At 38.0% G+C, this 24080-nt stretch overlaps 1 protein-coding gene across 4 annotated transcripts in view; it reads right to left on the bottom strand.

The window, feature by feature from the left end:
* THADA (THADA armadillo repeat containing) overlaps nt 1–24080 on the bottom strand; it is a 323565-nt gene that overhangs the window by 271291 nt on the left and 28194 nt on the right. For 2 of the 4 annotated variants that reach the window (XM_021701170.2, XM_021701169.2), the window contains 7 exons: nt 21237–21360; nt 15315–15466; nt 11066–11279; nt 6839–6974; nt 6439–6575; nt 2988–3146; nt 1417–1574 (listed from right to left, as the gene is read on the bottom strand). In XM_021701170.2, coding sequence (XP_021556845.1) covers nt 1417–1574; nt 2988–3146; nt 6439–6575; nt 6839–6974; nt 11066–11279; nt 15315–15466; nt 21237–21360 — 1080 coding nt within the window. The remainder of the gene's footprint in view (nt 1–1416; nt 1575–2987; nt 3147–6438; nt 6576–6838; nt 6975–11065; nt 11280–15314; nt 15467–21236; nt 21361–24080) is intronic. The other 2 variants (XM_021701171.2, XM_044918620.1) reach the window with 1 other exon arrangement.

Genomic DNA, 24080 nt, shown 5'->3' with positions numbered 1-24080 from the left:
GAAGCTTTCAGGTCTTTCTCAACTACAGTAAAAGCAAAATCTGTTTCCCTGAAAATTTTTTTTAAACACTATCCAACAAATCCCCCAAAACTAGATGTTTTAACTTGTCCTTGAAAAGAGGAGTTGAACAGTGAAGAGACTCTAGCACATGTTTACTTCTTAGTAAGACGGTGAACATCAGTGAAGTAATCATTAATCATAGCTGGGTTCCTTAGCAAAGATGTTGGCATTGGCACTCCAGCTGGTCACCAGCAACGACTGCAAGTAACTCTAGAACACTGACGCCTATTTGATTTGGAAGAGAATAAGGAACACAATGATGCCGGCAGTGTACTGTTCCCCTCAGCTGGTCTCCATCTCAGGGCCTGCAGTATCACAGGCCCAGCTGTTAACCAGATGCAAGCACATGGCCACAGAGTGTGAGAATAAAAATATTAGCATTATTTCCATGGAACTAGTCACATGGTTATTATAGAAATAATCAGCATTTAGCGTACTACAATATTTGTTTTGTTCTTAAATGTTTTAACACCCTTGGGGAAAAATTATCTTTATTTGAAAAAGGTTAAAAATGAAAGTATGTGTTATAGATCTTTGCTGGAAAATGGTGGGAAAGAGATTGTTGAAACCATATGGAAAGGAAGAGGGAATCAATTAAAAACAGAAATCTAATAAATCTAAAATATTTCCAAATGAAATGCTTGCGGTAAGCTAATTTCTTGTAAACACTGCACTCAAGTCACTTGAACAGTCCCAGATGGCGAATGGACTTTGTGGTCTTAAAATAAAAGTCAGCCAAAAAACCAAAGGGACTACAACTTTATTATCAATGTAGTGGGAAACAAGAGATCCATAATCAACCAATATATTACTTTTTTTCCTTCACGAAATTTAAGAGGTTTGTGGAGTTTGTTTGTTTTTTTAAATATTTTATTTATTTATTTGATAGAGACACAGCGAGAGAGGGAACACAGGCAGGGGGAGTGGGAGAGGGAGAAGCAGGCTTCCCGCCGAGCAGGGAGCCCGATGTGGGGCTCGATCCCAGGACCCTGGGATCATGACCTGAACCGAAGGCAGACGTTTAATGACTGAGCCACCCAGGCACCCCGGTTTGTGGAGTTTTACTAAACAATTTCATTTAAATGTATAGGTGTTACATGGAAAAATAAAAATTAAAATGACAATGTTGAAGTTAGAAGGTAAAATCTACAGTTATTTATAACTTAGAAAAATAAAACTATTTCTAAAAGTGCCATAGTTTTGAAATGTAGTGCAAGGTCTAATTTCTATACTACCGTGAATTTCCTTCAGTTGACATCTGTAGGATTTTATTCAAGAAAAATTCAAAACTCATGTTTGTTTGAGTTGAGTCACATGATCAGAAATTATACCAGGTGGAATAAACAGCTCCCCTACCTGCTCCACTGTCAGTAAGCCATTGGAAGATTCTGGCATGGACTGCATGGGAAGAAGCTGGCACAGTGTGCCTAAAAGTAAAGCGACCTCCTTCATACTTCGCCAACAACATACCAGCACCATCTGAGCAGTTACATCACATGTTTTTCTTTCTTTACCTTAAAAAAAAAAAAAATCGATTGCAACACTAGACACTTGATTACTCACATCCCAGGTTTCTTAGAATAAGATTATTCATAATTTCCCCAAGAACAATCTGCTTGAACAAACCAATTGTAATATTTATATTCATGATAAAACAAGTAACATTTGTTGAGCATGTGCTCTAAGTAAGAATCATGCTAAGTATTTTTTTAATATACTATTTTCAAAATAAATTTTAAAATAAAACACAATACCGTTTCAAAAACTAAGTCTAACTGTCAGACATTAGTGAAACAAACTCTTTCTGCCTCTAAGTCCTCCACAAATTACGACTATAATAAATATATTTCATTATTCATCTTGGTGAGGTAGCTGTTATATCAGTAGAGGGGCAGGATAAAACTGTTAAAATCAAAGGAAAATATAAATTCTCTTTCAGAATACATTTAAATTCCACAGCCAATAAACACCAATTATGCTTACTCTCTTTTTCTAGCTTTTAGAATTTTAGTATTAACATTAAAAAAAAAAATCCAAGACAATTTAAAAGGCAAGTTAACAAAGCAACCCACTTGTGTTTTTTAAAAGCCCACTAAACTAAAAGAGTAAATGTACATACACATCAATATTATAGAATAGATCTAAAAGCACATACACTCAAAAGAGAATAAGTGGGATGGGGAGTCAATGAAGAACTTTAATTCCGTTTTTTTTGTTGTTCTTTTTTTTTTTAAGGTAAAATGTAAACACTGAATTGAAATTTTAATTAAGGCTTTAAGTTGTTTTTAATTCAAATTTACCTCTGTATTGCTAGAAACTATTACAATAAGCATATGCTTAGATGTTATGTTGTGTAATTAAAAAAAAAAAAAAAATCACAAAGAGAAATTTTTATAAGACAATATCTCCATCTAGTGGAGAATGCAGAATATGTAATAGGTCACTAAGATTACTGCTGATGACTTTTTATAGAATTACAAAAAATGATAAGATAACAACTAATGAGAAGACAAGCAGTAGAACACAACTTCTGGAGGCTTGATACAACAGAGCAGCTCACACTTCGGTGAGTAGTAAGGTTGATTTCTCTTAAAAGGCTGCTTGACTGTAAGGACTCTCACTGCACACAGTGAACCACATCACTAGGAGAAGCCGACTGCAGCCCAAACCCAAGTTGACCGAGCACCACCTGGCTGCCAAGACAGGTGTTAGCACTCAAAGCTTTCTGTTGTAGCACCTTATATACTGCACTGGGGTGCACCATTTACACATTCCCCAAAATAAATCACTGATAAGCTCAAAGACTTTATTTTCTAGAAATGTTCTGCAAACATCTGCACCCTGATTTACTATATAAAAAACATTTTGTACATTATGTCACTGAAACACCAATTACAATACTACAATATTCATTTTATACATGCTACCTTTGATCTCTGCTGAAGCACCAATATTTGGCACACTGGCATTCAAGTCCTCCAAATCAAAGCTATCACGCTCTTTGAGTATTTTGGCTTGAGTGAAGTAATCATTAGTATCTTGCGGTTGAATCTCACTCAGAATCGTCTGTAAGCGGCTTGCTGACTCTGAGGGAGAGAGAAGGGAGTGCATAAATCACAGTTCTGCAGCCCATGCGATTTCCCTTGGGAGTATCTGCCCTCAATTTTGTAATTTTTTTTTTTTTTTTTCTTTTTGGAGAGAGAGCTCGCCAAGCAGGGGTGGGAGGAGGAAGGAGCAGAGGGAGAGGGAGAGAGAGAATCTTAAGCAGGCTCCATGCTCAGCGGGGAGCCCCACACAGGGCTTGATCTCAGGACCCTGAGATCATGACATGACCCAAAATCAAGAGTCCTACACTTAACTGACTGAGCCACCCAGGTGCCCCGAATTTTATAATTTTTAATACTTGATAATCAGCTCTATTAGAAGGGACTCATGGGGTAGATAATGTGAAAATTACTTATTAAGGTCTTCATGACACTTGAGCGTGCTTTTAAAATATGGCCAAAATTTTAAATTGGTTGAAGACAGTACAAAACAACACAACAGAAACTCTCCGCAAGACAAAGACCATCACCTCATTTACACTGCTTTTCTTTCTTTTACATTGCTTTTCTTAGTGTTATCTAAGAATCTCAAATATGGTGCTCAATCATGTGAAAAAAGAGCACTAAACTTCAGGTAATTTGGTTTTAAGAGGTAAGAAACCACCACAACAAAAACAATCTTTAATACAATATTGTATTGTCAACTGTACTTAAAAATAAAGAAAAAAATCTTCTATAGCTCAGGAATATGATAAAGGCTTTGTATTTGACTTTGAAATGCATTAGGTAATATACTGCTTTCTAAGTATGATTTACAACCCTAGTATTGTATTGAACTTCATTTTTATTCCTTAAGCACTCAATGGATTAGGAAATGTAAGCTCCACGAATGCAACACTTTGTTCACTGCTGAGTCACCAGCACCTACAAAAGAAAACTGGCTCATGGCAGAGGTTCAGTAACATGGGCTAAGGGAATGAACAGATGATGAGGGAATGAAGAGCTAGGCAGGCTCAGATACTTTAAGAAAAAAAATAAATAACAACAGTCAGTCACCTGAAACCAATTAACAAATCAAAGAACAGGTCTTTTATATACCTATTAGATACACTTACATTTTTTTTAAAGATTTTATTTATTTATTTGTCAGAGAGAGAGACAACATGCACAAGCAGGGGGAGCAGCGGGCAGAGAGAGGAGCAAGCTCCTCGCTGAGCAAGGAGCCCGACACAGGACTTGATCCCAGGACTCCATGATCATGACCCGAGCCGAAGGCAGATGCTCAACCAGTTGAGCCACCCAGGTGTCCCTAGATACACTTACATTTTAGGTCTTATAGGAGATACAAAGACCCAAAGGGCTATCAGGATGATTCATCCAACATCTTATGTTCACTTGTGGCTTCCATGAAATATTGCCAAAACAAATTTTGACAGCCATGAAAAAATAACACTGGTTCCAAATAGAAACCATGGAAAGACTAAGAAAAAAAGGATGATCAGAATAAAATTTTACCCATTCCTTTTTATGGCTTTCAGAGGAAATGTTTTCAAGGAATTCAGAATGCACAGTAGATAATGTAGGACAGAAACAGGAATAATAGAGACAACCCGAGGAAAAAAGAAAAGGCAAAATCAAGGAAAAGTCTGTGGGCCACAGACTGTTCTTGAGACCAACGGACATTTTAAAACTTAGTAACAAACAGAATTTTAGCATACACTATAGGCCCCACCCACCATAGGTGACAAATATTCAAGATTTCTCATCCAGAATATACTGGTACTTGCCTGATCCAAATACTAGCTTTAAGATTGGATGTTTCTTATTCCCACGTACTGTTTAAGTAGGAAAACTAAAACATCAAATTTTGGTATACCAGCCAAAATAAACAAATAACTGTGTCTTACTCATGAACCATCACCAATCTGCCAATTCATTTTTAGTAAAGAACAAAACCTAACATTTTCTTTCTTTTTTTTTTTTAAAGATTTTATTTATTTATTTGACAGAGAGAGACACAGAGAGAGAGGGAACATAAGCAGGGGGAGTGGGAGAGGGAAAAGCAGGCTCCCGGCAGAGCAGAGAGCCCAATGCGGGGCTCGATCCCAGGACCCTGGGATCATGACCTGAGCCGAAGGCAGACGCTTAACGACTGAGCCACCCAGGCGCCCCAAAACCTAACATTTTCTATGCAAACACAAAACACCAAGTTACTTTAACTGGGTATTTAGGATATGCTCAGTGTGTTTTTAATACAAGCCTCTCATTTGCACTCCTCAAATGCATTCACAAACTTTATTTCAACACCACATGTATACTGTTCGCAGCCAATCCCTTCTGGTTGCTACGGTACAGGTATATATATGCCCCCTACAGTGTACCCATACGGTACAGGTATATATATGCCCCCTGAATCCCTTGAAAACTCCCTACTGCTATACCAAAATTTGATGTTTTAGTTTTCCTACTTAAACAGTACGTGGGAATAAGAAACATCCAATCTTAAAGCTAGTATTTGGATTAGAGGACCTAGTCTGAGGTCACTCAAGTATTTTAAACAAATGGGGTGGGGCAGAGCACAAGAGTTAAGTAGAGATTATGCATAACATGATAAATTATATGAGTAGAAAATATTGCTGTGGATACAGTATAAAAAGAAAATGGAAGGAGCCAAGAGTAGATGGGGGGAAACCAAATGGGAGGGCCCTAGAATTACACAAACAAGAGAGATAAAAGCCTGGAGTAAGGTAAGAAGATGGCAGATAAAAAGAAAACAGATTTGAAAGATATTTAAGGGGTACCACTGAAAGAACGTGAGGACAGGCAAGATGTAAGGAACAGAAGAGAGATGTCAAGCACTCCTAGGCTCTTGACTTGCACAAACAGATCTTTGGTAGGGCCATTTGCAAAGACACAGGAGTTGGTAGGGAAAAGGCAGATGAAAGTTCATGAGTTCAATGGGGCATTTTGAGTATCTCCTCCCATTTTTTGTTTTAATTAAATTCCCGATTCCTAATAAGCTGCCATCTCTGACTAAACCGCACCTCCCTGATTTATATTGCTCACTCTCCCAGCCCCAGCGGCTACCTGGTATTAGAAAATCCAATTTACCCCAGAGGAGGAAGTACCTTGCTCATCACCTGGTTTATTTATTTGTTTTGGTTATTTTTTAAGAATTAAAGACATTACTACAGTGGCAGAAATATCACTAATCATAATAAATAGCTTCTTGACCCACCTACTTAGCTTCTATATCTTCCCAAAGAAATGATTTGGCGGGGAGAGGCGTAATGAGCAAAAAATATAGGAATTCTAGCTTTTTTCATTTGCTGACCTGAATCAGTGTCCATTGGGATGAGGCCTTCTGGGGAGGAGCTCTGAATGACTGGAGACACTACAGCAGAAAGCCTGTAAGACATCAAAAGGAGCTTCTCTACCACAGGTCTCCATTCACTCACCAACCGTAGGCTGCTGCAACAAGGACAGTACAGAAATTTATACTAAAAGCAAAATTCAAAAATTTTAAATGGAAATTATTACATAAAAGGTTGAATCTGCTTCAAAATTGTGCGATCTATGAAATATTTAAGATATAAAAATATGTGTACACAGGTACATTTTAAAATCTAAGTTTTAATTATCTTTAAGGCAATATATTCCTTTCCCAGGACACATTGCAGTAAGGCTTTAAAGCTCAGAAACGCATGCTCAGGAGACATCTGTGGTACACGTACTTTAGAGATAACCTCTGCAAAGCGCCCGTTATACAGTGAACTCGCCCATACAGTGGAAATGATGCTGCTGCCTGAAGGAGAGAATTTTCAGCCTGAGATACTTCTTCCTCAAGATTTTCCAACAAGCATTTGATAACTAGAAAAAGCAAACAAAAAACCAAAGTAATGCCAGCTTAAAAACACATTTATAAATTTGTGAATAGCTAAGCAGTCCCCACAAAAAAAAAACATCCAACTCAACTAAACTTTGTTAGAGGTTTTATATTAAAAAAGAGATTTTTCAAAGTTATCCAGCCTGCTATACATTTCCAGTCAAGAAGGCAGAACTGTGTCTTTCCCTAACTTCCTGGATCCATTTTCAGCATTCACTCTGAATCGTTGCTCCTAGACATCCTCTATCTGGGGAATCAGACCCCAGGCCCATGTACCATGTGGTATTTGAACAGTTGTTGTTTTGTGGTTTTTTTAAATAATGGCTTTATTGAGATATAGTTCACATACCACACAATTTATACATTTAAAGTATATAAGTCAATGGTTTTTAGTATATTCATAGATATATGCAATCATCACTACAGTGTATTTTAGAACATTTTAATCCACCCCCCCCCAAAAAACCCTTACCCATTATCAGTCACTCCCCTCCCTGTACCTCTCACCTTCCCTAGCCCTAAGCAAAAACTTATCTATTTTCTATAGATTTGCCTATTCTGGACATACATAAACAGAATCATAAAATACGTGGCTTCTTTCACTTAGCACAGTGTTTTCAAAGTTCATCCATGTTGTAGCATGCATCACTATTTCATTCCTTTTTATGGCTGAATAACAGTCTACTGTATGAACATACCACATTTTATTTATCCATTTATCAGTTAATGGACATGGGAGTTATTTCCATGTTTTGGCTATTAAGTATAATTCTGCTGTAAACATTCACATATAAGTTTTTGTTTGGGCATACTTTTCATTTCTCTTAATATATGCCCAGTATAGACTAAATGTTCATGTCCTTCCCAAAATTCCTATTTGAAGCCCCAAGCCCCATATTTGAAAATGGAGTCTTTAGGAAGAAATTAGGTTTAGATGAGGTTGTGAGAGTGGGACTCCCCCCCGCCCAATGACAGGATTAGAGTCCTTATGAGAAGAGGAGGAGAGACCAGAACTGGCTTCCTCTCCTCCATGTGAGCAGAGCAAGAAGGGTGCTATCTGAAGCCAGGGAAAGGGTTCTCACCAGGAACTGAAATTGCTCCCACCTTAATCTGGAACTTCCCAGCCTCCAGAACTGTGAGAGAGAGATGTTTGTTGTTTAAACCGTCCAGGCGATGGTATCTTGTTACAGCAGCCTGAGTGTGGAACTGCAGGATCATATGGTAAGGCCATGTTTAACTTTCCAGGTAACTGCCAGACTGTTTTCCAGTGTGGCTGCGCCCTTTTACATTCCTGCCAGCAGTGTGTGAGGGCTTTGCTTTTTCCACATCCCCTCAACACCGGTTATTATCTATTTTCTTGTTTATAGCCACCCTACTGGGTGTGAAGTGCTTCCTCATTGTAATTTGGATTTGCATTTCCCTACTGGCTAATATGCTAAGCATCTTTTCATGTGATTATTTTTCACATTTATCTTTTAGGAGAAATGTCTATTCAGATTCTTTGTCCATTTTTAAATCCTTTTACTAGGGAGTTGTAAAAATTCTTTATATATTCTAGATATAAGTCCCTTATCAGATAAAGGAGTCGCAAATATGTTTCCCATTCTACAGGTTGTCTTTTCACTTTCTTAATGACATCCTTGACACGCATGTTTCAAATTTTCATTAAGTCCAATTTATCTATTTTTTCTTTGCTTGTGCTGTGGGTGTCAGATCTAAGAAACCACTACCTAATCTAAGATCACAAAGATTTACACTCATGTTTTCTTCTAAGAGTTTTACTGTTTTTAGCTTTTGCATTTAGGTCTTTGATCCATTTTAAACTAATTTTTGTATATGGTATGAAGAAGTGGGTTCAACTTCATTCTTTTGCAGGTAACTATCCAGTTATCCCAGCATAGTCGATGTCACCTCTCACCACTCAAGAGTTATAGTTTAAATTTTAGAACTGTGTAACATAACCAGTAAATTATTAACATTTAAAATATACAAAGAAGTCCTAAAAATCAATAGGAAAAAGACAAACAGCCCTACAGAAAACTAAACAAAGAACATGAACAGGCATTTCACAGAAGGGGAGAAGTGAATTGCTTATAAACATGTAAAAGGTGCTCAATTACATTAACAACAAGAAAAATGCAAGATGAAACCACAAGATAGCCACTTCATATTCTGTAAACCTTTAAAATCTGACAATAGCAAGTTATAGTGATGATGTAATACACCACAACTCTCAAAATTTATAATTTGGCATCATCTAGTTAAGTTGAAGATGCACATACTTTATGACTAGGCTATCCTACTTTTTTGTTTACCAAAACTCTTGGACACGTCCATTAGAAGAGATATATACAAGAATGTTCACATCAGCATTATTTATTTAGAAAAAAGAAGTCCCTCAACAGGAGAAGGTATTAATAAAATGCAGTAAATTCATATAATACATATGGTACTATTTATATAAAATTCAAAATCATGTAAAAGTAAGTAATATATTGTTTAATGATATATACATGGGTGGTAAAATCTTGGTAAAAATAAGATGAAAGACTGATATAAACCATATGAGAGTAATTATATGGCAGGGGGAGGGAGCTAGGATAGAAGAGAAGCTTTAAAGGTATGGGTATTATTAAACTTCTTAAGTTGGGTGTTATAACCTAGCTTGGGAATAAAACTTGTGACATTTTTATACTATTATTATTTAAATCCTATATCTATATTTAAATTATTTTTGTATGCTTGAAATATCTCATGGAATTTTTAAATGACTTGAATTTGAAAGCCTGTACATGAACAGTTTACCCCAAATGCAAACCTCTTCCTGTCACGTATCAGGGTCTCCTTTTGAGCCCAGCCCTGAAGCAACTAGAGTGGACAAGTGCCATCTTCCATGGCACTGTCCCCTCCTTATCCCCATTTCTACCAGAACTAGCCATGGCCTCCTAATTTTCTCCCATTATTAGTTCTCTTTCTCGGGGCATTTTTTACCATCTTGGAGAGAACAGTTTTTAACACTCTTCCTACATCGGACCTCTCTCTCTCTCTTTTTTTTTTTAAATAAAAATCCTTATCTGTCCTTATTTATAATACAACTCCAAAGTGAATATTTACCAGCACAAAATTAAGCACATGAATCCCCAAGAAATACTTGCTGGAAATTACTAGACCTAAACCAACCAACTAGGTTTTAGAACTGGCTATATGGGAAGAGTAAAAGGCAGGGGTGTGACAGTCAGTTAAAACATAAATCTGATAGACAAAGGAACTCTGCTCTTTATAGAAATAGCAAAGAAGATCTAGCTATAGTCATAGTAAAATATCTGCCCCCCCCCCCCGCCAAAAGTACATTTTTGGTAGAGAAAGATGTCCTATTTTTTTTTTAAAGATTTTATTTATTTATTTGTCAGAGAGAGAGAGAAGTAGAGAGAGAGCACAAACAAGGGGGAGCAGCAAACAGAGGGAGAAGAAGCCTCCCTGCTGAGCAAGGAGCCGGATGCGGAACTCGATCCCAGGACCCTGGAATCATGACCCAAGCTGAAGGCAAACATTTAACCAACTGAGCCACCCAAGTGTCCCAAGACGTCCTATTTAAATAAGAGCTTTATTAATGTACATTTGTATAATCTACTTATTTAACATGAACCCTCTGTTTAGAAACAGTGTTATAGCTGAGTAAACTATTTACTTGCAATTCACAGAGAAATTCACAGTATTCTTCTATGCTAGTAAACTCTTCAATTAAAAAAAAACACACACAAAATAGGGGCAACTGGGTAGCTCAGTTGGTTAAGTGTCTGCCTTTGGCTCAGGTCAGGATCCCAGGGCCCTGAGATTGAGCCCCAAGTCGGGCTCCCTGCTCAGCAGGTAGCCTTCTTCTCCCTCTCCCTCTGCCACTCCCCCTGCTTGTACTCTCAATCTCTCTTGCTCACTCTCAAATAAATAAAAATCTTTAAAAAAATTTAAAAAACACAAAATAAATGTTTAACCACTAGCTATGCTAACTAAATGAATAGCGAGAGTAAGACATTGGTTTGGATAAGCAACAGCAAAAGGTCATTTATCCAATACAAACCCATTAATGTGTTCCTCTCCACCATAACAGCAGACTTATCTCCATCTCCACATGAAGCTTGCTGAGTTTGTAAGGAGGCAGACAGAGATGAGGGCAGGGCATCCTGCCAGATTAAGAAGTTCAACAGGTAGGAAGCTGTCACACAGTCGTATGGTTTAGTGCTTGAGCTGAGCTCCAGTGCTGCTTGGAATAAGGCTTGCAGTTTCTCTGAATCCTAGAATAAAGCACAGACTCAGTAACTGTCACTGAAACATTTCTTTAATTTGAAGGAATTTATTTTTTTTTTTAAAGATCTTATTTATTTATTTGACAGAGAGAGACAGAGAAAGAGAGGGGGGCGCCTGGGTGGCTCAGTTGGTTAAGCGACTGCCTTCGGCTCAGGTCATGATCCTGGAGTCCCGGGATCGAGTCCCGCATCGGGCTCCCTGCTCAGTGGGGAGTCTGCTTCTCCCTCTGACCCTCCCCCCTCTCATGTGCTCTCTCTCATTCTCTCTCTCTCTCAAATAAATAAATAAAATCTTTAAAAAAAAAAAAAAAAAAAAGAAAGAGAGGGAACACAAGCAGCGGGAGTGGGAGAGGGAGAAGCAGGCTTCCCGTTGAGCAGGGAGCCCGATGCGCGGCTTGATCTCAGGACCCTGGGATCATGACCTGAGCTGAAGGAAGCCGCTTAACGATTGAGCCACCCAGGTGCCCCTAATTTGAAGGAATTTAAAAACAGAGCCTGCCACATAACTGAAACTTGATATAAGCATTACTTCAATTCCCTTTTTCCCAGAATACAGGTTAGACTTTATTATAGTAATTACTGATTATCATTATTACTCAGCTCTAGTGATGAGGATCTTGGAAATAATGTCAATTGGGAAATTCGACATTGATAAAGCTTTTTTTTTCAGTACCTCTTTCTCCAGCAGAAGTATGCTTTTTCCTGTAGAAATTCTGCTATGACTATGGCCAGACCATCTTTCTTATGTCCACATGGACCAGAGTTTTTTTGTACATTGAAGTCTCTTTTACCTGGGCAGCATACTACTGCACTTCCCCCATCCCCCTCTCCATTCAGCGAATTCAATGGAAAAAAATACAAATTCACACAAAAGTACAAATCTACCAGGCTATTCCTGGCAAAGATCCATGTATATGTGCAGAAAATAAAGTGATCATATCAGCCTCAGAAATTCTGCATCAGAGCTCCCACACCTGTATGTCATAGAAACATCCACTCACATGCATGTCCTAAAGAAGAAAGAACAAAGGACAGTTCACTGTAACAAGTATGGAAAGGCCCTGGGCTGAGGTCAAGAGACATGGGTCTTCGTCCCAACTCCATGGTTGGCAAATTACATGTTCAATACAATGGGTCTCAGGGTTTCACTGCTCAATAGTATTAATTCTACTAGGATTACTCCATAATTATCAAATACAAGGGGAAAATCATTATAAGCTTAATTTTTTTTAAAGATTTTATTTATTTATTTGACAGAGCGCCAGCACAAGTAGGGGGAGGGGCAGGCAAAGGCAGAGGGAGAAGCAGGTTCCCCACTGCGTAGGGAGCCAATGCTGAATTCAATCCCAGGACCCTGGGATCGAGCCCCATGTTGGGCTCCCTGCTCCGCAGGAAGCCTGCTTCTCCCTCTCCCTCTCCCCCTGCTTGTGTTCCTGCTCTCGCTATCTCTGTCAAATAAATAAATAAAACCTTTAAAAAAAAAATACTGATTCAAATACCAATTTCTTTCAGTTTAAATTCTTTGCCATTTGATATGTTTAATTTTCTGTGACCTAAAAAAGACAGTGGCCAAAAGCTCAAATCGAAATCAATATTAGAAAGAACCAATTAAGCATCTAAGCCATTTTTTTGTAACTGACAGTTAAGTCCGTGAACTGCTTAACTGACAATTAGTAAGAAACACAATAAATAGCCTTTGGAGTCTAAAATAGCTTTGTTCTGGGGCATCTGGGTGGCTCAGTCAGTTAAGCATGTGCCTTCAGCTCAGGTTATGATCCCAGGGTCCTGGGATCAAACCCCACGTTGGGCTCCCTGCTCAGTGGGAAGTCTCCTTCTCCCTCTCCCTCTGCTGCTCCCCCTGCTTGTGCTCTCTCACTTGCTTGCTCTCTCTCAAATAAATAAATAAAATCTTAAAAATAAATAAATAAAATATCTTTTTCGATCATCTGAGGTCAGTAAAAATATAATATAAAGACCTTGGATATGTAGCTCCACAAGAAAAAAGGGCAACAGACAATGTGAGTAATAAAGTCATGTACTACAAAGATATGTCATCAAAAATATATATACACAGGGGCACTTGTGTGGCTCAGATGGGTAAGCGTCTGCCTTGAGCTCAGGTCATGATCCCAGGGTCCTGGGATCGAGCCCCACATCAGACTCCTGGCTCAGTGGGGACCCTGCTTCTCCCTCTCCCTCTGCCTCTTCCCCTGCTCATGCTCTCTCTCTATATATATATCTCTGTGTCTCAAATGAATAAATAAAATCTTTAAAAATAAAATAAAAAATATATATATACACAGGTCCTTATATTAGTTAAGATTCAAAAACATTTTAAAGTTATCTCAAAGGACCAAGTCTTTCATATAGATGCTATAATATACCCCCGCCCCGAGATATTCTCAAAATATTTGCCAGGAGTGAGTCACAGTTTTATATAGGATACAAGGCTTCAGTGTGATGAATGGTAAGGGGCAAGGAGGATGGGAAGGTGGGAGAAAAGAAAGGAAGAGAAAGCATCTCCTTTAAAAACTCTCTATTTTACAAAAGTTAGAAGCCTAAGCACCAAAAGAAGCTTTTGCTTACCAAGGCATCTGAAAGACCACAAAGATAAATGGATACTGAAGAACAACTCCTAATATGGACCCAAGTTAGAAAAGATCCTGCAATGCCATCTGGAAGCCATGGAAACAGACACCTTGTGCTCTCTGACATGTGCTCCTACAGAATCCCACTGTGGGGCACCTGGGTGGCTCAGTGGGTTAAGCGTCTGCCTTTGGCTCCGGTCATGATCCTGGGGTCCTGGGATCAAGCCCGGCATTGGGCTCCCTGCTCAGTGGGGAACCTGCTTCTCCCTCTCCCTCTACCCCTCCCCCCGCTGCTCTCATGCTTTCTCTAATAAATAAATAAATAAAATCTTAAAAAAAAAAAAGGAGGGGCACCTGGGTGGCTCAGTCGTTAAGCGTCTGCCTTCGGCTCAGGTCATGATCCCAGGGTCCTGGGATCGAGCCCCACATCGGGCTCCCTGCTCGGCGGGAAGCCTGCTTCTCCCTCTCCCACTCCCCCTGCTTGTGTTCCCTCTCTCACTGTGCCTCTCTCTGTCAAATAAATAAATAAAATCTTTAAAAAAAAAAAAAAAAAGGGAATCCCACCGCATCTACAAGCTATCCCGCCCTAAATAGAGCCTAACAGCCAGAGAAAGAATAGACCATGGCTCAGCGGCAGCCCCTGTAGTTGCCTTCGGCCTCTATACAGCTCTAACAGAAAGCCACAGCAAAGCTCTGGAACAGTAAACCCACAGCTGCTGGTGACCTCACAGCCCCAGAACATACCTCAAGGGCAGAGCCAAGCACTTCGGCTAGTGGGTCCCCTGCAGACCCATCCCCATGCTGTGTCCACACTCCCGAGCCCACCTTTGCTTCCCACCCCATGGTTGGCAGTGCCTGCTGTCAGGAAGAGAGTGGGGGCTGGGGCTGGGGTAGAAGGCCAGGGGAGAAAACTGTTGTTAACCTCAAGTACTCTGAGTTTCAGTCTCAGTTTAGCTATTGCTTGTTGGAAGATCAGAAACACGTTCTCTGCCTCACTTACACTCGGCTTCCCAGTCAACTTAGCAAGGACGTTATTTCAAAAAACGCAAGTTACTGTAAGTGATGTGTTTTGACAGAATATTAACATGTCCATGGGAACTGGGGAGACCGCAGTTAACTGAAATCTACCAATACTCTTGTGAGCAATAAAACCTACTGCTTCTCACACCTTCCTTTTTATCAAAACAATAAAAGAAGCGAAGCTCATGGATTTGGAGTTTTTTTTCTCTTATATTTCCTCCTTCCACATCATCCATCCCTACCTCCTCCAACCTACCACCCTGCAAGAGTAGAAGTATTAATGATAACTTAAACAGTCAGAAGATATAAGAAGGCAGATGCAAAAAGCCTGCACAATCCTGCTTTATTTGCTGCTAAAATAGAAAGTTTTCAGGCATACACCACATTCGCATTTACAAAGAAAAAGTCCAAATACCTGAAATTGTACAACTGTTTTTGGTAACTTCATTAGAAGATCAAATGCTAAAATCTTCACTTCCTCAAAAGTGCTGGTAAAACATTCCATTAGTGTTTGGAAACGACCTACATCAATATCATGACTCAGCTGATACACTGTTTGGACTTGACCTAAAAATAGAAAAAGATTTAAAAGTGAATACAAGACGGGGCACCTGGCTGGCTCAGTTGATAGAGCATGTGACTCTTGATCTCAGACTCGTGAGTTCAAGACCCACATTGGGTGTGGAGCCTACTTAAAATAATTAATAAAAGAAAAGGGAAATCAACATCTTGAAGTTATCTGACCAAATTTATAGAAAATTGGTGCAAAGATTCACACTTCACAGTTTACCCACATTAGCAAAAAAGAATAATTTTTCCTTAATTTATTTCCTAAAATGATAAAGTAAATATTAAAGCTCCCCAAATAAAAAGTACTTCTTAAAATTTTGTTTAAAATCACTTCATTCTCTTTCAACAGGTTATATTGTATATAAAAGATTCCTAAGTTAGCTTTCAAATAAAAGGAAATAAATTTAGGAATATGTCTTTTAAAATATCTTTGTAAAATGCCTTAACCTAGAATCCAAAGTCCTACCATGTCTTAGTTAAACCAACACAGAATAATCGATATGATGATATATCCTAATAGAATTACTGGACATCAAAGATAAAGGAGGATTCTTCTGGCTATTCAGGCACAAAGCTCAATTCATCTCCAAAATGGGAAAACATTAAGCTGGCTTTACTCTTCGCCTTAGCAACATGTAGTGCCAGAAGACAGTGGAGCAACATCCTCAGGGAAAGGTATGGTGAAAAATTATACATCAAAATCCTACTCTAGGGGCACCTGGGCAGCTCAGTCGGTTAAGCATCCAACTCTTGATTTGGCTCAGGTCATGATCTCAATGTCGTGAGACCCAGCCCTGTGTTGGGATCCACGCTCAGCAGGGGAGGCTGCTTGAGGATTCTCTCTCTCCCTCTGCCCCTTTGCCCCCCATGCCCTCTCTGTCTCTCTCGAATAGTAAATAAATAAATCTTTAAAAAATCCTAGTCCATCAAGTACAATGTCAATAGCAGCATTTTGGGGGGTTTTTTTAAGAATTTTTTTTTTTTTTAATTTATTTATTTGACAGAGACACAGCGAGAGAGGGAACACAAGCAGGGGGAGTGGTAGAGGGAGAAGCAGGCCTTCCGCGGAGCAGGGAGCCTGATGCGGGGCTCGATCCCAGGACCCTGGGATCGTGACCTGAGCTGAAGGCAGATGCTTAACAACTGAGCCACCCAGGCGCCCCAATATCAGCATTTTTGAATGTGTGAGAAATTAAGAACTCTATTTCCCCAAAAACTCTTCTCAAAATGAAGATGAATTTCAGCCAATGAAGAAATGAACAGAAAAACTATCACAAAAGAATGATGGTAGTCACCAAATCCATTTAACTCTGAGATTAAGACTAAACAATTACGGCAATAATGGGTTTCACAGCAGAATGTGAAGAACATTTAACAACATTTGACAAATTAACCACTCTGATAACACCTGAAAACATGCCTATGCTAATTTGAAGAATGATGTTCAACACGATATGCATTTATTTAATCTTAACTCACAAGTTAGTGCAACCCGTGAAATTCCTAGAGCAAGTAAATGGAGTTTTTGTCACTTCATTCACACCTCTGCTTAAATTTACTTCTTTTCCAACTCAGATGCTTCTAATTCCTTTTTCTTGCCTTACTGCTCCGGCTAAAGTTTTCAGTATACAATGGTGATCAGGAGTGGTCAAAGTGAGCTTCTGTGTCTTGTTCCTGATCACAGAGGAAAGACTTTCAGTCTTTTACCATTGAGTTTGGTGTCAGGTGTACGTTCTTCATGAATGTCCTTTATCCTATTGAGGAAGCTCCCTTCTATTCCTAGTTTCTTGAGTGTTTATTTATCATATCAGGATGCTGAATTTTGTCAATAGCTTTTCTGCATCAATTGAGATTATCATGGGTTTTTTTCCCTTCATTTTAATGTGGTGTATTACATTGACTATTTTTTTCTTACATTGAACACCCTTGCATTCCTGGGATAAATTCCACTTGGTCATGGGTATAATACTTTTAATATGGTGTTGGATTTGGTTTGCTTGTATTGTGTTGAGAATTTTTGCATTTATGTTCATAAGGGATACTGGCCTATAGTTTTCTTTTCTTGTGGTGGCTTTGTCTGCTTTGGTACCAGGGTGATGCTGGCTTCACAGAATGAGTTTGGAAATGTTCCCTCCTGTCCAATTTTTTAGAAGACTTTGTTAATATTAATTCTTTAAACGTTCGGTAGAATTCACCAGTGAAGCCACTCCCTCTGGACTTTCCTTTGCTGAGAGGCTTTTGATTACTGACCCCTACCTCTTACTTGCTACAGATAACAAATTTTCTATTTGTTAAATCAGTAATTTGTATGTTTCTAGGAATCTGTCCATTTCATTTAAGTTACCTAATTCATTGAAAATACAATCCTTTTTATTTCTGTAAGGTCAGTAGAAATGTCCCTGCTTGTATTTCTGATCTTAAGTTATTTGTACCTTCTTCTGTTTTATTCTTAGTATAGCTAAAATTCTGTTGACCTTTTAGAAAAACCAACTTTTGTTTTCGTTGATCTCTCTATAATGTTTTCCTATTCCCCATTTCGTTTATCTCTGTTCTAATCTTTATTTCCTTCCTTCTGCTAGATTTGGGTTAGGTTTGCTCTTCTTTTTCTCATTCTTTGAGGTGTAAAGTAACTTACTGATTTGAGATCTTTTCTCTTTTTTAATTAGGGATTTATAGCTCTAAAGCTCCCTTTGAGCACTGCTTTTGCTTCAACCCGTAAGTTCTGGTAAGTTATACTCTTGTTTTCATTCCTCTCAAAGTATTTTCTAATTTCCTTTGTGATTTCTTCTTTGACCCACTGCTTGTTTAGGAGCTCTGCTCAAATCTGAAACCCTCTCTGACACCACTGTATGAAACAGCTCCCCATCCTCCTAGACACTCTATATTCCCCCCACTTTCCTTCCTGAAATATTTTTTTCATAATACTTATCTCCATCTGATATTCTATGTATTACTTGTTAATTTATTGTCTGTCTCCCTTCACTAAAATATCTAAGCTCAAAAATAGGAAGCATTTTGTTTTGTACACTGCATATCCTTAGCTGCTCGACATATAATAAGCATTAAATAAACATCTGCTGGGCAAACCCTTTTAATAAAATTGTGAAATCCAATTTTTCACCATGAATACTGTGACATTTATTCTAAGTGAAAAAGGTACACGTGGCTTATTCTTCTTGAATTAGGATATACTTGAGGAAAGGTAGAAACAATTTTGACTAATCCCAAATCAGAGTCCTTCAAAAAATAACATAAAAACCCACATTCTAGTTCTTGAGATAAAAGGTAAAGAATGAATTTATGTTTTCCATCCTGTAATTCATGGTCATGCCTCTTTAGCCTCCTTTAAAGTTCATGGTTAAAGGGGTGCCTGGGTGGCTCAGTTGGTTAAGTGTCCAACTCTTGATTTCAGCTCAGGTCATGATCTCAGGGTCATGAGATCCAGGACCGCATCAGGCTCTGCTCTGGGCATGGAGCCTGCTTAAGATTCTCTTTCTCTTTCTCTCTCGCCTTCTACCCCTTCCTACTCCCTCTCCCTCTCTAAAAATTAATAATAAATAAAGTTAATGGGTAAATGATGGCTTGCTCCATTTGCATTACCTCCCAGTTGTTTAATTAACATAATTACTGTGGTATCAGTCACTGCCCAATTATATGCGACTCATTCATTAGGAAGATGACTCAGGTTATTTACTTTATAAAATACACTTAGATATGTTAAACTACTCTCTCAATTAAAAAATTACCAGTGCAATTCAGGCTAGTGTTATTTCCCATACACCTAGGTGCAACCATAACTATATTAAACATACAGAAAAATTTTTGTTAAATGGATCATCAATCACTCTCAGGTAAAACCTTATTTTCTAAATTCAGTTACAGTACCACTGAAATTCCCTTAACTGATGGATACCACTGTATTCATCTTCTGTGCATGCTATAACAAATCACCATCAACCTGGGGGCTTAAAACCACAGAAATCTACTTTTTCACCATACTGGAAGCCATTCTGACTAACGTCCAATCAGTCCAATATGAAGGTGCTGGTGGGGCCATGCGCACTCAAGAGGCTCTAAGGGAAAACTCATTCCTTGCCTTGTTCCACTTCTGGAGGCTGCCAGCATTCTATGGCTTGAAGCCGTATCACTCCAATCTCCACATCCACTGTCACGGTGACTCTTCCTGTTCTGTGTGTCACATCTCCCTCTGTTCCTCTAACAACAACAGCTGTGGTGGCATTTAGGCCCACCCGATAATCCAGGATTATCTCATTTTAAGATCCTTAATTGAATCATATCTACAAAAACCTCCTTTCTACATAAGGTTCACATTCACGGGTTCTAAGGATTTGATGATATCCTTTGTAGGTTGCTTTTTGGCCTACCACACTTATTATCTTAATCAGATGATCAAATTTATCATCATGACTATCAGGACAACCCAAACTCATGTACCTCCTGATATGATGCCCAGAGAAGAACACCACATTACCTCTGCTATATTCCTGCCCAAAACGCCCAACCTGAATCAATCATGAGGAAACAATAAGGCAAACCCAACTGAAGACACTTTCTTGCAAAACGTTAATGTCATGAAATAAAAAATTTTCCAGATTAAAGGAGGCTAAAGAGGCATAACAACGAAATGCACTGTGTAATCTTGGATTGGTTCCCAGATCAGAGTAAAAAAGGCCACTTATTGGGACAACTGGCAAATTTTGTTATGGATTATATATTAGATAACAGCATCATGTCAACATTAAATATCCTGAATTTGATCATTGTGTCATGGTTAGAAAATTAATGAAATGGAGATAAACCAAATATAGCAAAATATTAACAACTGATGAATTAAGGTAGAGGGTACATGGCTGTTCATGAACTATTCTTGAAACTTTGCTGTTGTTGGTTTGAATCTTTTCAAAATAAAAACTTGAAAAAAAAATGGTGTTCTTCAAATGAAGCAAGGCTGTATTAGCAGCAAAAACTGTCCTCCTCCCTGCCAAAAATTTACACTTTGCCTACAAATTTAAACTAAAAAAAAAATAATAATAATAAGGCAGCTATAGTGTAAAGCTCCCTGGTCCTCTGGCCATCCCCTCCAATAGCAGGATATTTTTCTATTTGACCACAGTCAGGAAGACTGAGCACAAACAAGAAATCCACATCAAAATGTACACACTCAAGTACAGAGATAAAAAGAACTATTTGTTGTCAAAAAGGGAAAAAACAGACTCGAAAGGAAGCTAACTGTTCATCCTCTTGAGTAACCCACAGGAGAAATAAAGGGTATCACTAAACCAGAATGCCTGGAAATGACATCCTCATGTTGTCTTTCTGAAACCAGACTGAGACTTATGAAACTGACAGCATATAATGCAAACCACATTTTAACCACAAAGACTCATTGAGGAATGCTATACATAAACTATTATTTTTTTAATTTTTAAAACTTAAAGAACAGATTGTACACTATCTTCAAACAGCAACACATGAATTGGGGGTTGAGAGAAGCAACTCTTCTCATAATAAGCATAATTCATGAAAACTGGAGTTTTGGGTTGGGAAATAATGATCACTGAAAACAACTTCTCAGCCTTACATCTTTTACTAACAAATTTAATTATGTCCAAGTAAGAATTACATATTGAGAATAAAACCTCCTGTAAGAGCCTAAACAAAAGACAACAAAACTAAAACTTAAAGTAAAACAAAATGTTGAAAAAATATGTATTCTTACTTTCCCCAAACATTATTGAAAGCTTACCTTCTGGGACAGGAAAAACTTCAGCTACTGAGCCTAAAATGGTTAAAGCTGAAAATCTAGTTGGGTAGGAAGACCCAGGAAACAGTGCTTCAAAAAGACGGTTGCAAATGGATGACATGAAATTCTAAAAAAAAAAAAAAAAATTACAATAAGTATAATCTTTAACTCATAATAGATTATTTTCAAAGTAACATCTTTAAGAGTGGGGTTCTTTTTTAATTAACAGGGAAAAGATTTTTAAAAACAATATTAGTTATTTACTTGGCTTGACAATTCAGATTGGTACTCTTGACCATAAGCTATATCATGACTTCAGTGAACCCGACCTTTGTAGGGTCAACAAGAAGTACAATTCCTATTGTCGTCCACACAAGTAAATCCAATACCCAGCACCCATTTTTGGTAAAAGCAAGATCTGTGCTAAAGGTATATGAATATTGGTTTTCTTCACCAGAGATGTTCAGGCATCAAAGGCATGTATATTTTTTTTAAGTTTTTAAATAACCAAAAAAAATCCAATACAGACTACTTGATAAATATGGTAAGTACAATACTTGATAAATGTGGCTATAATGACACAATTCATAAAAAGATCCAACTATTCCATTGTCTTCTATATTCCCCTTTGATACTCTTGCTCCTCTACCATTCTGTTTATATAAATAATAAAAAAAAATGCAAACTTTTAGTAAAATGCAATTTAAAAAAAGAATGGGAAATAGTTTATCCAAGATAAAGTCTTCTTTCTCTAGTTAATAATTATTATTACTGTTTCTGGATACGACGGAACAGAAAACCAGAAAACTTATAAGGAAAAGCTGTGATTCTCAAGCATCTCACATATACCGCTATGCCCTAACAATGTATATTTGTAACTAAGCAACACATAAGCAGTTTTAGTCCCAACTGATACCAGAAAAGATCTCAGCATTCATTTCTTTGGTCAATGACATACAATCTTGGGGATTTATCCTATAGGCCCTTATAAGACCTAAGTAAGAGTTTGTTAGTTTATTAAATCTATTGGGTTTCAAGGGAATAGGGTAGTTATTGAGAATATCCTAAACTCATTTTTATTATAAATTAGTACAGTATTCATGTTAAAGGGCAACAAGTTCATCCTATGGGAATGATCTTACCCTAACTGTAGTACCATTTATATTTTTAGAAATAGTTCTTTCCTTCAACCACACTGTAACCATAGTGGAGGCATGGATCACAGTTTATACATTTATATCCCTAGTCCTAAGCATATTGTCCTGAACATACAGAACGGGCTCGATATATGCTTTTGTCACTTTCAACAGCTCCTAGTGAGGCTTCCAAATACTTTAGCCTAGCACTCAAAATCTCTTTAGATTACTCAGGCATCTTCTCTATTTGCCTTTAAGGTTTTTTGCTGTGTTATATAGGTAAAGCTATCAAAATGTGACATTAAAATTATTAAAAGTGATAGATTTCAAATTGCAAATACCCATAACAATACTTAATTCTATTCTGCTACATTGCCAAGCACAGGAAATGAAACAATTTCATTGTTTCATTGAAACTACAACAATTGTTAGTTGAGGGAACTCAACTATGTTGATATGAAATTGATTTGTACTTCCAGCTTTGTCACTTGTTAGCTGTGTAACTACAATATGAAATTCCTGAACCTGCACAGCAGCTTCCTCATAGATAAAAATAAAAATACTTTACTTGTATTCCTAGGGAAACAAAGAAACTTTATTTATTTGTACATACACACACATGTTAGTCAAGCTCTGTTTTGATTATTAGAGCAAACAACAAAAAACATCCAATATGCAGCCCCAACTTGACTTTCGAACTCATTTCCTGTTACATCTCTTTTGTTGCTCCAAGCACCTTAGGTGTCATTCATTACAACAGTGAATTCACCGTTCCCCAAATTCTCCCTGTACTTTCTTACCTCCAAGTTTTCAATTAAGCAGAGACTAGGGAAAAAAACTATTCAGATTTTAGAAGCGAGAGCAGATGTACATAGGGGTCTGACTAGCACTTAGTAGCTGAGGGATCTTGGGCATGTTACTCAACTTTTCCAAGATTTAGTTTCTCATTTTCTTTTTAAGTAAGCTCTATGCCCAATGTGGGGCTTGAATTCACAACCCTGAGATCAAGAGTTGCACGCTCCACCGACTGAGCCAGGCAGGCGCCCTAGTTTTCACATTTGTTAAGTGAGGATAATAATGCCTATCTCACAGTTTTGTTATTAAAGATTTAAATGAGAATGAGGGTACAAAGCATTTTGTAAATTTAGAAGTACTCAAGCTAATAATATCAGTTATTTAGGCATGAAATAATCTCCTTCACTAGACTAGAAGACATCTTTTCCAACTAACAGCCTCCTCTTCTCCCCCAGGACTTAGTCTATTGATTGGCACCAAGCCTACCACACACCATGCATGACACCCACTATTATAGAGATGATAAGTAATTTAGTGCCAAAGTCACAATCTCCAAAAGCCACAGATGACTATAGTTGGGAGGAAATATCAGAACCATGAGATTGACTCAGATTAAGACTCTAAAGGGCTAGTTTTCAAAAACACATATATTCACAAGGTCAAACTAAGAAACCATGCATACGTGAAAATTCAGAATGTCAATCCACAACATAGGTTTTGTGTTTTAAGTACTTAACTCAGTTTTCACAAATGTCATTTTACCCCTTAAAAAAAGAAGCAAAAGAGGGGCGCCTGGGTGGCTCAGTTGGTTAAGCGACTGCCTTCGGCTCAGGTCATGATCCTGGAGTCCCTGGATCGAGTCCTGCATCGGGCTTCCTGCTCGGCAGGGAGTCTGCTTCTCCCTCTGACCCTCCCC

This window comes from Neomonachus schauinslandi, chromosome 10 (genome assembly GCF_002201575.2).
Source record: "Neomonachus schauinslandi chromosome 10, ASM220157v2, whole genome shotgun sequence".
Classification (NCBI taxonomy): domain Eukaryota; kingdom Metazoa; phylum Chordata; class Mammalia; order Carnivora; family Phocidae; genus Neomonachus; species Neomonachus schauinslandi.
Note: the sequence above shows the minus strand (reverse complement) of the source record. Positions and strands in the feature narration are given on the sequence as shown.